General features: G+C 41.2%; 1 protein-coding gene across 5 annotated transcripts in view; it reads right to left on the reverse strand.

Moving 5' to 3' along the window:
- Positions 1–17,657, reverse strand: part of ANKRD17 (ankyrin repeat domain 17) — a 91,364-nt gene that overhangs the window by 31,156 nt on the left and 42,551 nt on the right. For all 5 annotated transcript variants that reach the window (XM_080629597.1, XM_080629596.1, XM_080629598.1 and 2 more), the window contains exons 2-12: positions 16,266–16,419; positions 15,522–15,678; positions 13,276–13,423; positions 12,349–12,496; positions 11,020–11,253; positions 8,950–9,044; positions 3,129–3,366; positions 2,554–2,745; positions 2,089–2,198; positions 1,210–1,297; positions 354–481 (exon numbers count right to left, since the gene is read on the reverse strand). In XM_080629597.1, coding sequence (XP_080485723.1) covers positions 354–481; positions 1,210–1,297; positions 2,089–2,198; positions 2,554–2,745; positions 3,129–3,366; positions 8,950–9,044; positions 11,020–11,253; positions 12,349–12,496; positions 13,276–13,423; positions 15,522–15,678; positions 16,266–16,419 — 1,692 coding nt within the window. The remainder of the gene's footprint in view (positions 1–353; positions 482–1,209; positions 1,298–2,088; positions 2,199–2,553; positions 2,746–3,128; positions 3,367–8,949; positions 9,045–11,019; positions 11,254–12,348; positions 12,497–13,275; positions 13,424–15,521; positions 15,679–16,265; positions 16,420–17,657) is intronic.

The following is a 17,657-nucleotide window of genomic DNA, read 5'->3' on the forward strand; positions in this document are numbered from 1 at the left end:
ATTGATTCAACCTGCAGCAGGTCCGCACGTAAGTTTAAGGACTTTATTTACTCCCCAAAACTATAGTAACTGCTAAAATTTTCCTTCGCCTTCCACAATTATGACTTTAAAACTGCAGTGCAACTTTTACATCTTGGTAATCAAGCTGCAGTCCTAGTAACTCCAACTTTTATAAACATGCTCATGAGCACAATGCCTGCTGCTGTAGTACCAGCTCTAGCATCTTCTCTTAAAACCATGGCATGTTGGGTCAGTTGCAGAAAACACAGAAGGCCAAAATTTGGTTGGCTTTCACTAGTTTTGAGATTAATGAGACATCACCTCAGTGGAAATAAGGCAGTTGAGCAACAAACCTTCAGTCTGTGTGTAGGATCAGCACCATGAGCTAGCAGTAACTCCACAACTGCCAAATGACCTCCAGCACAGGCCAGCGACAGCACTGTATGATCATTGTTAGCTGTGGTCCTATTCACATTTGCTCCTTCAAAAGTAAGAGAGGGAAAGATTATTTTAAAATACTTCAACTGGTTCTCCTTTACCAAAAGGGACAATTAAATTTCCTATTAAATATGGAAACTTGGTTCTCCATGGCTGCAGTCTTACAGTTGATAAATTAAACAGCCAATTATTACTATTATCAGACTATTTAACACAGCACAAAAAGAAAAGCAACCCAACCTGCACTAGCACTCCAAGCTCACTCTTCACTTAGACTGGCTACGGTCTAAGTATGGAACATAACAGGGCAGGTGAACCTACTGCTTTTAAATTTGCCACCAACAGTGCCAGAACTAGGCCTCTTTTAAATACAAAACAAAACCAAACATTAAGATCTAACATAGGGATCCATGCATCTTAGTAAATGATTGATTGTAGAGGAAAGAAGCAAAGCTACAATCTACACAGGAAATTTACAACACACTGGAAGTTTCAGGTCAGTCCTCCTCCATACAAGGAAGGTCCATGAAAAATCCATCAGCATCAGCTTAAGAGACAGAAAACAGCAATTCCAAGCTCCACATCAACTCTAAGCATTCAACTATCTTGCCAGAAACCAGAGGTGATCATTACATGCCTAATTTGAGAATCAATGAGCTATGTGAGTTAAAGCATTTGAAACAAATCCACGGAAGATAGGCTAGAACTGACATGCTCCTAATCTTGAGTATTTCTAACAGCAGGAAAACCAACACCCTTTCACACTCTTACCTTTGCTAATCAAGAACTGAACAGTGCAAACGTGACCTGCCCTCGCAGCTTTCATAAGAGGAGTTCTTCCACCTTCTGATTCATGCTCCTACAGCAGATAGAGAAAGGCTTAAAGTTCAGAAGTAGCACGGGTCAAAGGATGCAGTTCAGCCTTGGGGATTTTTGCATGGAAAGGCACCAGACATAGAAGATCCCTCTTTAATGTTTCACAAACTACAGATGCAGCATTTACATAACATTTGAACTGAGCATATCTTGCAGATCGATCAAACTACCTTCATACATGTCTGAGGCTCCAGTACAAGAAGCACTCAAGCACATGGTGGGGATATGACCTAAACACAAAGTGTTCAGTTCTGCTTAACTGCAATTTTTGCTAACACACTGGTTACAAGCCTACTGACATATAAAAATCCATTTACCTCTGTCACCTTAATTCCATTACGGTACACCAATAGATTACACTGGAGCAGAGCTATCAACTATTTGCTGCATTACGAATATAACAAACTTGAAGGTACAAGAGATAACTCATAATCAGCTTAAAAATTTAAAGCTGAATGCTGTTCAGAACTGCGTATGACAGAACCACCAAATCCCCTGTTTCTCTGTAGAGCCACTCTGAATGGCCTGGAGATGCTTTAGAGCTCAATCACCAAAGTATTGTAACTGACCTACACACTTTCAGGTAACTGAACAGCCTAAAATCCATTAGAAAACATCACTAACTCTCACTTCATTAAAAGAAAAAGGTTAGAAGATAATTTGAATACAATTATAATAATTCAATTCAGTAAGTTTTCAGCAATGCACCCAGAACAAAACCAGAAACAAAGACATTTCTAATTTTCTTTCCTAATTAAGAAGGTAACAACTTACCAAATCTGCACCTGCCTGCAGTAAGACATCTGCTACATCAGTATGGCCATTTTCACAGGCATATGTCAGTGCTGTGTCCCCTGTTGCTGTTGTTGCATGCACATTAGCCCCTGAAGCAATAGTAAACACCATGTAAGCTTTACAAGATTCACCATAGAACACATGCAAGTCTCTTCATAACCTTTACCACATCAGACATCAAGTTTTTAACTTCTCCCTTCCAACTGAACATGCATGAAACTGAGAACTTAATCCTTTGAAATAGGATTAGAAAAAATAAAAATGAACTAAAAGTTCATTCATATCAACTTAATCTTCAAAAGCTTAATTGAGAGTCCCACTAGTAAACTACTTAAGGTTCCACAAACCTCTGCAACTAATGAGAAGGTAACAAACATGGGTAAAGGTGTTTCTCTCCATGTTACAATAAGCCTCTACAAAACTGTTACCAAAATTACTCCATACCCGCAGCTAATAAATATTTGACCAGCTCCAAATGACCCTCTTGAGCAGCTTCCATCAAAGGAGTAGAACAACCCAGTTCAATGTCAGCTCCTGCTTTAATGAGGAAATCTGCAACCTCCAGAAAACCTCCACAGCAAGCCAGAGTTAATGCGGTTTCTTGTGTCTCCTCTGTCTGAGCATTGATGTTTGCTCCTTAAAACCAAACAAAACACCAGTTACTGAAAGCAGTATCAGCAAAGACAGTTCCTGATGCACAAGGCATCTTCTTATTGTGTAAATTCTCATTTTTAGAGCTGCAGAAATTTTATTCTCAAGTCACAGTGTATCAAACTACAAGATTTTAACTTCATTGAACTACAGTGGAAACCCCCCCAAGCACCTCAAAGCACTTCTCTACAGCTTTTCAGCAATACCACCACCTCAAGATAGGCCAAGGTGATCATGCAGAGTGCAAGTTACCCACATAAACCGTTCACTATTCAGTGCCTGTTTGAAAAATGGCAACCTGTTCTGAAGAACATTTCCATGCAAACACTTATTGAATTACAGTCCATGGAAGGTCCCAAAATAGTTACCTTGACCAAGTAACAGTGCCACCATCTCTTCGTGGCCTTCTCTAGCTGCCTCCATTAGAGGTGTGTATCCTTCATCGTTGACCTCTTCCAAGTTAGCTCCACGTTCAATCAACAACGCTGCCAGTTCCACATGCCCGCCACAGGCTGCCAGAGTCAATGGAGACTCAAAAGAGTCCGCAGGCATGTTCACCTGAGCTCCACTGTCAAGCAGTAATCTTGCCACTTCCACATGGCCATCCTAGGAGTTCAGAAAAAAACAAGATCAAAAGGCAGTCAAAAGAGTAAAATTGCTCCTCTTCTCCAGAGCTCTAAGTAGTCACCGGACAAACAACAAAGCAAAACCCAAACCCTTGAGAGGGAGCTCAATGACGAGCTTGCCTCCTCCACAAGAGCAATACCAAAACCCTCTAACACCCAGGACTCCTCTTGGTTAAAGACTGTGCTAAGTAACTTAACGAATGCAAATTCTAAGAACTGTTATCAGTCAAATCTATTTTTCTTGTGTTCTGCCAACAAACTTACTACTAACACCACAGATGGCCTAATACATAAAGGAATATTAGAATTTCACTCAAAAAAACCAAAACAAAACAAAAAAACCCAAACAAACAAACAAAAAAATCTATCTTCTCTTGGATGTAGTAAGAGGTTTTGATGTTCTTCCTAAAGACTACAAAACTTTTACATTGCAAACAAGTCACTGAATGAAACAAGGCACTCAATGCTAGTGCTCCCCACTTCAACAAGAGGGAATTTTGTTTTACATCTAACATGCAGTTGAATTATTTGTTCAATACAGTGTATTTCAGTTACAAAAACAATGCACATCAGCAGCACAGTTTGTCCTCACATCCATGCAGACTGCTAGTGTCTAAGTATTTATGTTACAGACACAGTTTTTAGGGAAGAAAGAGGAAGAGAGGACAGGACTTAAGGTCAACAATTTTGCTTCCTTCCTTTCTTAAAAAGAAGCGGCACACAGTAATACTGCTTGTCTCTTGGCACCTGCAGAACTATTTCACTGCTCAATTTAATAGCAGAGTCAGGACTTTTTCCCTCCAAGAGAAAAGCAAAACCTAAGACTTTTTTTTTGCCAAGGGTTCCCCACATATGACAGGAGCCACCTGAATACAGCCTTCCCTTGGCAGGATTTGCCAGATACCATTACCATGCTGTCAAAATTGTTTTACCAAAACCTTGCTCCTTAGTTTACTTTCTTCCTTTAGAAACAAAGCTAATATTTGACGGTATGATCTTCGTCATGTTTTCAGTATCCCATAAATCCAGAAACTATTTGAAGTGGCTTTTCAGCTGGATGTTTACCCTGGAGGCCTGACAATGACATACCCAACTGCCATTCAATCCTGCTTTTGTTTAGATAGCAGCAGAGGCTGGCTCAGTCACTGCAGCCCAACAACAGCACAGACTCTCCAAGCTGGTTTTCTCCATGCGGAAATTGCCACCATTCCAACATGAAGTAACCACAATGGGAAAAGGTCTGACACACAAAACACAAGAGGATGGCACAGAAGAAACAGCAGCTTATCAGGAACACAAGGTTGTCCTGTTCCAAGGTTATAGCTGAACAAGGTAAGTACACCTTGACCTCAGAGTAACTGGTAAAAGGCAGAATGTATTTCTTGCCAAGCTAGAAACCATAATCCCAAACAGTTCTTTTCCAGACAAAACACAGAACTGACATTTTTACACCTAATTTTCTGAAGTGTTTTATACCTTCTTCCAAGACCCAGGGAGCAAGACTTCCTCTCAGAAAATCATCTAGGACATTAACCAGGATGTATTCACCTTGAAATGACAACACAGTTTCAAGGGGAAAAACTCCAAGATTCTGTAAGGAATCTCTCCTCAGGGAAATGCAGTTTGATTCAACTATCAGACTCTGGCAGAACAGCTCACTCCTCACCCAATGCAGGACAAGAATGGCAAACAGCAGGAGGAAGGTGTGCTTCCAAGTTGCTGATGTGGGACAAGCAGCCTTGAGAGTCATTGCTGGTGTTCAGCCTCATAAAGGAATTCTATCCATGCTTTGACCAGCCTTGCAATGGAGTGGTGGTTCTTCAAGCTCTTCTACAACCGCTAGAAAAACTCTTTTAACTGTTATGAGATCTACAAAAAAATCATCTGACCAATCTGCACCAGGTACATTTTACACATCAACCGCAGCAGGCAATTGGTACTTAGACCTCCCTGTGGAAAATCAGGTTACTTCAGCAAGAGGAAGCTCAAACGAAACAAACCTGATTTTTGCTCCCACAAGGCAAGTCCCATTGCCCAACAACTCATTTGCATTAAACCCATGTTAACTCTTATCTATAAATAAGCTCTGGGTCAGAAGTCTTCGCCAATACTTGGTAGGAGAAGGGTTAAACACTCTCACTGGCTTGTATGTAAGTGTAATATTGTCCTGGGTTCGGCTACAACAGTTATTTTTTCTCCTTCTTAGTAGCTGGTGCAGTGCTGTGTTTTTGACTTCAGCCTGAGAACAACACTGATAACACACCAATGTTTTCAGTTGTTACTAAGTAATGCTTACCCCAATCAAGGACTTTCTGAGTCTCATGCTCTGCCAGAGAGGAGGGGAAGTCAGGACAAAGTAGAGACAGGACACCTGGCCCAAACTAGCCAAAGGGGTATACCATACCACAGCACATCATGCCCAGTATGTAAACTGGGGGAAGTTACCTGGAAGGCCCAGATTGCTGCTCAGGTAGGGCTGGGTATCAGTCAGCAGGTGGTGAGCAACCATGTTACACATCACTTGTTTGCCTTTTTTTTTTTCTTTTTTAAACTTTCCCTTTTTAGTTCTATATTCTCTCCCCTTGTTATTTCCCTTATCATTATTATTGGTGGTAGCAGTAGTAGTTTTGTGTTATACCTTAGTTATTGGACTGTTCTTATCTCAACCCATAGGGTTTACATTCTTTTGATTCTCCTCCCCATCCCTCTGGGAGCAGGGGGGAGAGAAGGGAGGGTAGGGAGTGAGCAAGCAGCTGCATGGTTCCGAGCTACCAGCTGGGCTTAAACCACAATAAATATATGTACCAAGTGTTCAAGGCCAGGTTGGACAGGGCTTGGAGCAACCTGGTCTAGTGGAACGTGTCCCTGCCTGTGCCAGGGGCTTGGAACTGGATAAGCTGTAAGGACCCTTCCAACTCAAACCACTCTGTGATTCTACGATATATTCAAACTTAATGTTGTTCTAGAAAACGTAGTTTCTTCTGCTACAGAAAAGCAACAACTGCTTCTGCAGAAAATACAGCTTTATTTCAGGCTTTAAGTGCCTGAACATTTTTATGTGTTGCTACAGAAAGCTACCCCCTCTCAGGCAGAACTGAAGGTACTGAGACTCTCTCACCTGTCAGTTCTGAGCAGCAGTGTAAAAACACTTATTACAGAACAGTTTCCTGCATAAGTAAAGGAGAGTGATTGCTTCCTATTGCTCAGTAAGTCTTAATAAAAAATAGGTCTCAAGACTTCTGCAAGTCTGATGTACTTTTAAGTCTGTTGGCAGAGGGAAAAGGGGGAAGAGTGTGGCAAGGAAGAGATGACTTGCTTCATAGCTCCATGAAATATCAGCTTTTTCTGCAAACTTCTGACCTGTCAAGAGCCTGTCCTAATGAGAAGGCTACTGCAACATCAAACAATGTAATTTTATCATCACCCACCGGGGAACTCACTGCAAGAACAGCGCCCATAATATTTATGAGGCTAATCTAGTCACATTTCAGAGCAAGACAAACACTAGCTCAAACCTGTTTACCTATATGCCTTTCTTTCTAAGGACTTCTTGTGAGTGTAATGGTTTCTGTTAAGGATTCCCCTATCTGAAGCCACTAACTTCTTCAAATAGACATCACTGGCTGATTTTAGCACCATTACAGTTTTTTTCAGGGAAGGGAAGACTAATTACAGGCTTGTGGCACTGCTTCATGGGCAGTGACATGAAAAATCCAACCCATGAGAAATCCATTTAGAGAGGAAGGTAAAAGGGAAACCCAAGAGACAAGTTGTCAGTTTTACATGCAAGTCCATGTTTAGATGAAGGATCTGGAATATGTTAGCATAAACAAACTACTGACCTACCTAAGCGTGCTGCAGCCACACCCCCTACATAGTAGGGAATCCTCCACCACAACTGTTGCAGAACAGACAACTGCAATTCAGGGTCACAAAGGGAGGAGGGAAGGTGTTGAAAAACAGAGCCTAATTCTGCTCCATTTTGTTTCACTTTCATTTCTCCAGCAGCAGAAGTTCTTAGCTCTAAAAACACCCCAATTGACACCTGCTAGGTTTTCCATCCTGCCAGCTTATCCCTCAGTATGGGGCAGGGTTAACAAACTTCTGGCAGAGTATTCACCTAAGAGAGCAGCAAAGGCTACACAATTCCTGGAGGAGAAATCAAGGGAATAAATGAGCACATTTACTCCGTCATCAAAAGAAACTACCAAAGGAAAAGCCCAAAGCAATTGAATCCTATTACTTCAGGTAATACGTAGGAAATAGATTTCAAATAGGCTGTGTACTTTTAAGAAGATGCAGATACATGAGACTTAGATAGTTTAACTACTTCAAACAGAAAACTATCTATCCACTTTGTAAGTCTTCTTCACCATAAAAGCCTGCAATAATCTTCAGTGCAGCATCAATTACAGCATTCCGGAGTTAAAATGTACACATACACAATCTTTTCCAGGGGAAGTTTCATATATCCTGGTACTCTGTGGCAAAACACTTATCCAAGAACCAGAGTTGTCCTCAAGATCTTACTAAAATTCATAAACAGGTTCTCTCACCTACACTGCCATCTTCTAATTGCCTTAGATGGGCAAAGCAGCAACATGGAAGTACCCACAGTAGTACGAAGTTAGCAATTTGCCCTTCCATCTCCTAGTTGCTTCCCAACAGTCTGAACCTGTGCTTTCGAGGTGCACTTGGTTCTGTGAACCATAATAACACAAGCTGTACACACACCCCTGTAACATAACCACCTACACCAAAGAGAACTTGGCCTACAAACCCCTTACACAAGACACAGGTATGTTAAATACCTCTAACAGCCACATTATGACCATATTCACTGCCCATGTTTCACACATTGGAATTGTTGAAAGCACTGCAACAACCACTGGGAAACTTTCACTTCAAGTTATTTAATTTGGACATTCCTGTATGAAGGATTTTCCCATCATAAACTGAAAAAGTTGCTCACCCAGAAATATGCATATTTACACAAAGCAAAACCGAAAAAGGTTCTGTTCAAATAAACTACTATTATTTACTTTTGTCTATCTCCAACTCATTAATTTCTCTGAACTAGGGTCTCAAAAATGTGTTTTAAATCAGGCCTCTGTGATTATGGGAAGGGCAAAAAGCAAAGAGCAAGTGACATATAACAACACAAGGAAGTTACAGAAGCTGCTCTGGGACAATGAGCACTGAGTTATGACACTTGAAGGAAAAGATTAAGTGTCCTGGCCATCCAGAAACCTACTCAAAGCGTGGGTTAGCAGAGCTCTCCTGCTAATGCTTACATGCTACCAAGTTTTAGCCAATGTCCCTGAAGAATTCAACTACGTTGTCAGCTACCAGAGGAACAAGTTAAATTTTGCTGTTATAGGTATTATACTTCTTGAACCACATATCCTCCCCTCCCCAAATTTCTTCTGCAAAAGGGCCTAACATCAAAAGAACCGAAACATTACATAGTTAGGTTCTGGACCAAAAGGAATCACTGTGTCCATCCTTCAGGAAGTAAAGAGAGAGTACATATGCCTCACTGCCCAAGCCATCCATCTCTTACCATGCAAGCCTCCATGAGAGCAGTATGCATTTCATCTGTTTTGTGTTCCTGGTCTGCACCAGCTTCCAGCAGAAATCTCACCATTTCTAGATGACCTGCATGGTGAAAAAATTGAACAGGCATAAACCACTTCAGAAAGCACATTTTGGCAGTCACAAAAAGGGTCTAACAGATGACATAAAAGTAACAGAAGGCCATGTTTCAATGTAAAACCAAAATCCCATGCAACACTCTTGAAAAGCACGTTCATATCTACGCATCCAATGCACACAGAAGCTTAACAGCACAGTTAAGCTGTTACATAAACACAATCCAATTCATTGAGTTTCTTAAAGCATGTCTGCACTACATGCATTCCTTGAGGTGACATTACAACTCAGTAGTGTGCACTTCAGAAGCTTTACCAGGGTGATTTAATTTGTACAAAGATACTGGCATTTTTTTCATCTACAGAATGTTGGTTTTTCATTGGGGGTTGGGGTTTCCCCTCTTCTTGCTTGACATTAAAGATTTAGGATTAGCGTTTTTATACACAACATTGTAATGAGGCTCAGAGCTCACATCAGCCCTCAAACTGTAACACATACTTGAGCAGATGAACCTTCACACTTCCAAGAATACTCTTGGAAATTCAACTATCTGTAGGCATCTTCTGTATCAGAACACCTACCAGGTTTTTTAAAGTATTTGCTATCAACCATTCCATTAATTCACAGCTCCTGTTCACCAAATCCTGTATGTGTGCCAAGTCCAGTCAACTTTGCTACACTGTCATGACCAACACAATATGCGAGCATATAAAACCAAGTCAAAGGAAAAAAACTGCTGTTACATAACTCAACATGACCATGGCTAAAGCTTAAAAAAAGAACTGTATCTAGCAACACAGTGAACAGCAGACAGTTCCCAATGTAAGGCTATACTACCTTTCCACCCTTGCCCCTTTATCTGGGAGAAGTTATCATCCTTCCTGGTCCCAAGTATAACGTGTCATTCTACTACAGAAAGCAAGCAACATGAGAAAATTAAGAGCTTATTTTTATGCCCTACACACAAGATCTGGAGCAACACAGAAATGCACTAGAGGCAGACAAATTGCATATAGATAAGGTGAAAGGCAAAAGGCTGAGTATCTTTCCTTCTGTCCCACATACCACAGTGAACAACTGACTAACCACAGACTTATAATTTTTTATCTCTGCTTTCCAACCTCAATTCAAGATTCAGAGCCCAAGCACATTTTCTCAGTGAGAGAATATTATTCTGGGGTCCCACTCCTCTCTTTCATAATACAGCCTTTGCTCTAACAGTCAGCACCAAAGAAAATTACCATGGCTTATGAGGGCCTTCAGCAACAGCAAACCAAGGAATTTATCAAGGCAGATAAAAGGAATATAAATAAAAGTCTTCTACTGCCAAAGAAGTACCCCTGGTACTAACATCAATTAGTCTGTGACACCAAGACCCATTCTAATAGCTCTAATAAAACACATCCTAAGTGACTGTAACAGCAACTGCTCAGCTGTGTGAACATATTTAGCCTCTTAAACATCTTCATCACCTTGGCTGGGTGATACAACATTGCTGCCTAATACTCTAAGGGAAGCAAGACAGGCCTGTTGCCTAAGCACTGACACCTAAAAGCCAAGATGCTAGATTCTGCATGTTTTCTAAGACATAAGGCCTTGAAAATTAAATAATTTCTAGAACTAAGCAGAGATACCTTCTATAAAAAAGCTATAATACATAAAGTTTACCATGCACACTATATGATAAAGGGCATCAGTTCCTCATCTCCCAGTACATTTAATAGAGAATCTTTGAAAACATCACAGCAACTCAGGCAAGAGGTTTGTAATCTTGATACTTACACTCCTTACACCGATCATCGTTTACATACAGCATAAACATGCTATGTGGTATAACACAATCAGAACTCACAGCCTGTGAATTTATTTCATCCTGGACAGCAAGGCTGCAGAAATACATGTTTGAGAAAACTCTTCACATCCATCACACTCTTCCATACTTGTTACACCTTGGTAACAAATGTGGTATTTGGCACTATACCTTTGTAGCAAGCCAGCGTAAGTGCGCTCTCCTTGAATTCATTGGAATGAGTATTTATTCCTGCTCCATTTTCCAGCAGCACTCTGGCCACTTCCACATGGCCAGCACTTCCTGCTTCCATCAGAGGAGTGTGACCATTCTCATTATGGTCCTCGATGCTGGCACCAGATTCCAGCAGTACTTTCACAACATCAACGTAGCCTCCAGCACAGGCATATGTAAGAGCTGTATTGCCTAAAGCCAGAAGAGAAAAAGGGTTGAAAACAGGATCTGATGGCATTTCTACACTAGGAACTTCAACTTCTGCTCCATTCCATCCCTTTTACCTGGCTACCTTACGAAACAAGCATTTGTTATTTATTTTTGTTTTTCAGGCTACAGGTCAAGAACCATGGGGGTAGGAGGGTAAAACAAAAATAGCTCAGTGCTTGCAGACTGAAGCCTGCCATGAGCCTGGCGAATCTATTGAGGCACTTTTCCCACTTCCATCCCAACTAGTCCCAGCCTCTGTCACAAAAAAAACAAACCCACAGCCCTTGTACTATTAATCAGCAGGAACCTACCATGCTGTAAAATGAAAGCTCAAAACAAGGAGCAGAAAGAACTGCTTCTAAATGTCTTAAGCATCTCTAAAGGGCTAGTTTGAAAATGTCCACAGTCTTTACATAGAGAGGGAAACAACTTCCTTGGAAAAACTACAAAAACGTTATCTGAACAGAACAAAGACTCTGCCTTTATGGAAGATACCTTGAAAAATTTTAAAAGATCAAAGGAGTGTTACTGCTCAGAACTACTTCAATGAAAATAAAAAAGTAATTAAAAAGGTATCTTCTGGTATCTCAACTCTTTCCTCATTCAGGGTCAGTACTTCCTTTGTCAATGACTGTTGACTACACACAGCCTCTCCACTTTAAGGATACACAAACTAAGAAAATCTCCAAATTTGGTCAATTCAACACAAATGCCTACCCAACTGCAATGGGGAAGGGGAGGCATCTTATGTTGACTATTTTCCCTTGGTTTCCTAGACCTGGCACAAAACAGCTTTCTATGCACTCACAAATTTCCCAGACTGTGCCTAAGATACCATGTGACAACCAATCTTATGCATGCAAACTAACTGACCTTATCCACCTTCTTATGTCTGCATCCAACTATTATTATATAGTTTCATTTAAAGAAAGAGAGAAGCTAAACAGTGAAACCACAAAGAAGCATTCTGTGTTTCCTGGCTGAGACCCATTCCTCCCAAATTTCCACAGTGTTTTCTGCACATACAATTCTCAGTTTTCCAGCCATTTTCAACAAGCCCTGACACACTTCCTTTACCTGTTGATGACTGCGCATTCACATCAGCACCATGAGCTAGCAGCAACTTGACAATTTTGACATGTCCACCATTAGCAGCAGCCATGAGAGGTGTGATGTCTCCTTTAATACCACGATCCTCAACATTAGCATGCATTGCCAGAAGAACCTGCCAACAGAACTATGGTCAACAACACCAGCAAGTGACAAACCAACATGTCAAGATGGCTGAAACACCACATGAAACCCCCAACCCTTCACCAACAGTTTTGTGTTAGAAACACAGAAAGTAAGCACAGAGAATGCATTAGCAACATTCAGTGTACATGGAAGCCTTCACTTGCGAGTTAGCTGACATTTCCCACTACCTTAACATAGCAGGGGACATGGACCTGCTTGAGAGGGTCCAGAGGAGGCCAGAAAGATGCTGCAAGGGCTGGAGCACCTCTGCTATGGAGACAGGCTGAGAGAGCTGGGCTCGTTCAGCCTGAAGAGGAGGCTCTAGGGAGACCTTAAAGCAGATTCCAGTGCCTAAAGGGGCTACAAGAAACCTGGAGAGGGGCTTTGGAAAAGGGCCTGTAGGAAGAGGACAAGGCGGAATGGCTTTAAACAGACAAAGGGGAGACTGAGATGAGACATAAGGGAAACATTCTTCCCTGTGAGGGTGGTGAGGCCTGGCACAGGTTGCCCAGAGAAGCTGAGGCTGCCCCATCCCTGGCAGTGTTCAAGGCCGGGTTGGACAGGGCTTAGAGCAATCTGGTCTAGTGGAAGGTGTCGTTGCTCATGGCAGGGAGTTGTAACTGGATGAGCTTTAAAAGTCCCTTCCAACCCAAACCACTCTGTGATTCTATGATTAACACTGCCTTCCAGGTTCTTAAGACTGGCACACATGAACTCACACTTGGTTTTATACAATACACACACACTAAAACCACTAAAGAAACCAACCTGTGCAAGCTCATAATACCCTGCTGAGCAGGCCAAGCAGAGGAGGCTTTCCCCTTCTTCTGTGTGTTCATTCACACTCCTTCCTTCAATCAGCAACTTCCGCACAGCATTTACATCTCCTTCTGAACAAGCCTCTGCCAAGCTGCGGCTAGTAAGACAGAACACATGTCCATGAAAGTGGACTACGCTTGAAATGCTTCATCTATGTGCAATCCAAGTTGACATGAGCATGCAATCAAAGAGGGAAACAATCTAAAGTGCCCACAGCTAATTAAAGAGGTGCTGTTTTTACACTTGAGGTTCTCCACATAACTTCTCTGAAAGCTGGGTAATGTGTACACACAATTCCTCCCACTATTATTTTCTAACAGAAGTTTACAGGAGAAACACCTGCAGGATAGCCATTTAGGTTACTAAATTCTGCACTACATACAACTGAAGAAAACATGTTGCAAGAAGACAACTGTGGATCTGATCTACTGTTCCACTTTGAAAACAGGTTTTGTCCCATTCACTTTCTGAAGTAAGGTTCAAAGTAGAACTGGTTATATCACAGGAAGTACTCATGAGTTGTATCCATGTTCTCTTTGACCACGGGACCAGAGGACAAGGAAACTGCCTTTCCATCTTAACAGGCCTTTAACTTTTGTTCAGCACTGTTAATTCAATTAAGACACATAACCTCTATGACTTTTCTCCTATGTCAAAATTAACCTGTTCCCCTGTCCTGTGCTGAAACAAACACCAGAATTCTGTTACCTGATACCACCTGATGCTTCATTTGTGGCCGTAACTCAGCCAAGCAGGAAAGTATAAAATTCTTTCGGTTTGGTAAGCTGCAAGTCAGAGTACTTGTGCTTCTCATGTCCCAGGTTCTTCACTTCTATCATTCCTATTCTTTTTCAGTCAAACAAGGAACTACTGGAAGCATATCTTCAATCCCATCAATTCTGTCTTCTCTCTACGTTGCCTTCATTCCAAAACAGCTATTGCCTTGTGCAAGTAAAAATTCAACTCTGACATATTTCCCTATTGTGCTACAAATAACTGGATCAATAATAATGAATCCATGACTACTGGCCTCACCCAGCCACTGCCCATTCATTTATCCTCCATTTAGGAAGTTCCACCAACACAGAGCTAAGGAAATGGAAAAATAAGGTAGTTGACAAACTTTAGCAAATCATCCAACACAACATGCATATGAGCAATTCTTCAGATACTCAAGATGTAAGAGCTGGTATTTGCGTAGCAAGGACTTATACGTGTATGTTGCGCTCAGGACTCTAATTTAACTTGTGCCACAATCTTAATATATAGAGAATTATTTCTCAAATACATCTGTTCACTGCATTTCACACACCTATTTTTATTTCTCATACCCACTGTCTTTGGAAACAACTGTGGCCACAGCCACCATTCCTTGGAGAAAAAAAAAAAAAAAAAAAAAAAAAAGAAGAAGCTGAGGGCAGGAAAGAGACACAATATTTGCAGGCATAACTCCAAAATACTCTGGTCTTTGTATGTCCTGATCAACACACCAAGAAATGCTTCCTTGACATTACTCAGTACACAAGGAACAAACTGCCAACTAGCACAGCAGCCCTCAGTTGTTCCTACTAACACTCTGCTTCTGTTGGATTGAAGCTTAATGACAGTCTAGAAGGAAACTTTCATTTCCTTTCCCTCATAAAGATCCCAATAAGGCAAAACCCCCCACAAATTAAGCCAGGAAGTCCAGTCAAAAAGCTGGGATTTTCTGTCCAAAACTCTGTCCAAGGTCCTACACAACATGACAAAGCTGCTGACCACCATGAAGCTCCAGGCCATCAAAAGTGTCTTTCTTAATTAAAAAGGCACTCAAGTCCTCTAAAACAACAGATGAGGGGAGCTTGGTCCCAAAGGTTTTAAAATCATGCTATTGCTGAATGACCCATTGAGGGATTTTCAGATACAGTTTTAAGGCCCATACTATGTAAGAGATTAGAAATTCTGTTTCTGTAGTTGATCAAATGAAAGTTACTTGGCACATGATTTCAGAATTCTAAGCGTATTAATTGCGCCCCTCCTCACTGCAAGACCTGATAGCCCAGGAAAATGTAACAGGAGAACCACAAGTGATAACCTGACACCAATTCCACTTGAGTAAGAGTTTCACCATCCAGGAATCAGAACTAATAGAAGAAAAACTGCTTCTAAAAGTAGCAAAGTACTGAAAACAACTCCCAGTGTGGAAGGTGACTTACTTGTCCGTCTGCCCTGCATTTGCTGTGCTTTCTGCTCTCATCCGGGTAAGTGCAGCAGCAGCTTCATCCAACGCACAACTGACTGAAGAAGTCAGCCTGCGAAGCACCTCAGGATCTGCAAATGCTTTGCCATCAGCTGTGGACAGCTTACCTATTCCTTTCATTCCAAGTTACAATACATTAGGAGGCATGCCAGAAAAGGAGAGAACAGAGAAGTTGAAATTGAGCTTGTGAGATCTGCTGGCAGAAGCATTCCAAGCATCATGAACTATAGCTTCCAAACTGAAGGGATTAACTGTTTACAATGCAACTTTAAAAGCTGCACTCTGATGAGCATGAATGAAACCCTCCAGTCCACAGATACAACTTTTGACAAGTACTTTAGGTAAGCAAATAGTAAAGCTTTTCATTCAGTAATTAATACAAAACAAAGTCTCACTGAGCAATTTAGGGGTTTATATAGGGCCGCAAGCCCTAGTCAGGTGTCAGTTTTCACTCAGGGTTTTAGAAATCTCGCATTGGAGGAATCCAAGCAGAAGCAGGAAATCCTAATTTTCCAAAATCCGAAGTGTTGTAATGAACTTCTTCTTCCTCAAAGACTTGCGCAACCTTGACAAGTTCACACCTCCTTACATTCTGTATTTGCATCATGCTCATACAGACCCAACTCAATGCAGGCAGATCCAGTACAGTCTTATGTGTAAGGGCTTTGGGGTTAAATCTGCATGGGACACGAGTACTTACCTGCAGCTTCAAGTAAAGCTTCCAATCTTGCCTGGGTTTCTGGATCTACTGTTCTCAGGTCAGCACCATCGGCAGTACTTGACAAAAGGAGTTTAGAAGCTGTTTCCAACATGGGGTTTTCGAGATCATCCTGATCTAAGATAAACGATTCCACCTGAAAAATAACAGATCTGGTTTAAGAATGGTATGCTTGAACAAAATATACTTGAAATATAAAAACCACAGAGTTGTATTTGTCACTTAAGCATTTACTTCTCAAATACTTTGTTAGCCAAACTATCCTCAGTTGACTCCAAAAGGTATTTCAAAGGAAGCAACAAGATTTTCCAAAACTGCATGCCAAGAATGTGCCTTTTGTCATCTATTTGCTCTGACTAGAAGCCGCTAGAGATAACCTTCACATCTCCACACTGCACTTTACAGTTTTCAAGTCCAACTTAACACAACAAGGGAAAAGTGAAAGAATAGGTCTCACTCCAGAAGGCCTAAAGGTGGTAGTTGCCATGAGTTTCATGCAAGCTATTGGTTTGGTGGGGTTCTTTCCCTCCTCAAAGCATGAGATACACACAACAGGGACAGAACTAATCTATTTCATATAACCCAGTCACCTTTGGAAGAAGTAACCTACCCTCAAATGGAATTAAGCTCTACTAGCACACAAAAGCCAGAAAAACAAAGTCAGCATTATTTTCATGTCAACTGCTCTGACTTGCAGACAAATTCTCTCAGCTATGTCACTCTTTCAAGCCTGATGTCTCCCAATTCAGTATTTAAAAGCACAAAAGGACCAGCAACATGTTCCAGATCTAATCAACTCAAATGCAACACACAACGGCTTCACAGAATATTGCCAATAAAACATTTAAAACATTACCTACAGAATATGGAACCCATTATACCTGACTTTTTCAGAAAACAGATGCTGAATGGTCTAAGTTCTTCTCAGGATCCTGCTTTTCTGTACTCTCCATTTGTTTTGGTTGGGAAACAAATGGAGATTAAGTAAGTGATCAATGTGTTAGAGAGAAAAAAGCCCCTAGCATCTATCTGTGTTTTACTGTGTGTAAAAGGAGGACTGAGTCAAGTAGTTTAAAGTAGATGCTCCTCTCAGAGCTCCATGAACACACCCCTACGCCTTTGTATTAGCCATCAAAGCCACTTATTAGATTATAAAGACAAAGTCTAAACATCCCCCTACAAAGCTCAACAGCCTCAAAAATCCACACCTTCAAAAATCAAATAAATAAAGGTAAAAGCCAATCCCAACCCAAAATAAAAATCAATCTAAAGGCAAGGCTGCTAGATAAACCAAATCCATGTGCCCAGCCACCCCTACGACATAACCATTCAATCATCTTTGGATAAATGCAGCTACTGTCCATAGTACAGCAG

The sequence above is a fragment of the Psittacula echo genome (assembly GCF_963264785.1).
Source record: "Psittacula echo genome assembly, chromosome: 1".
NCBI classification, from domain to species: Eukaryota; Metazoa; Chordata; class Aves; order Psittaciformes; family Psittacidae; genus Psittacula; species Psittacula echo.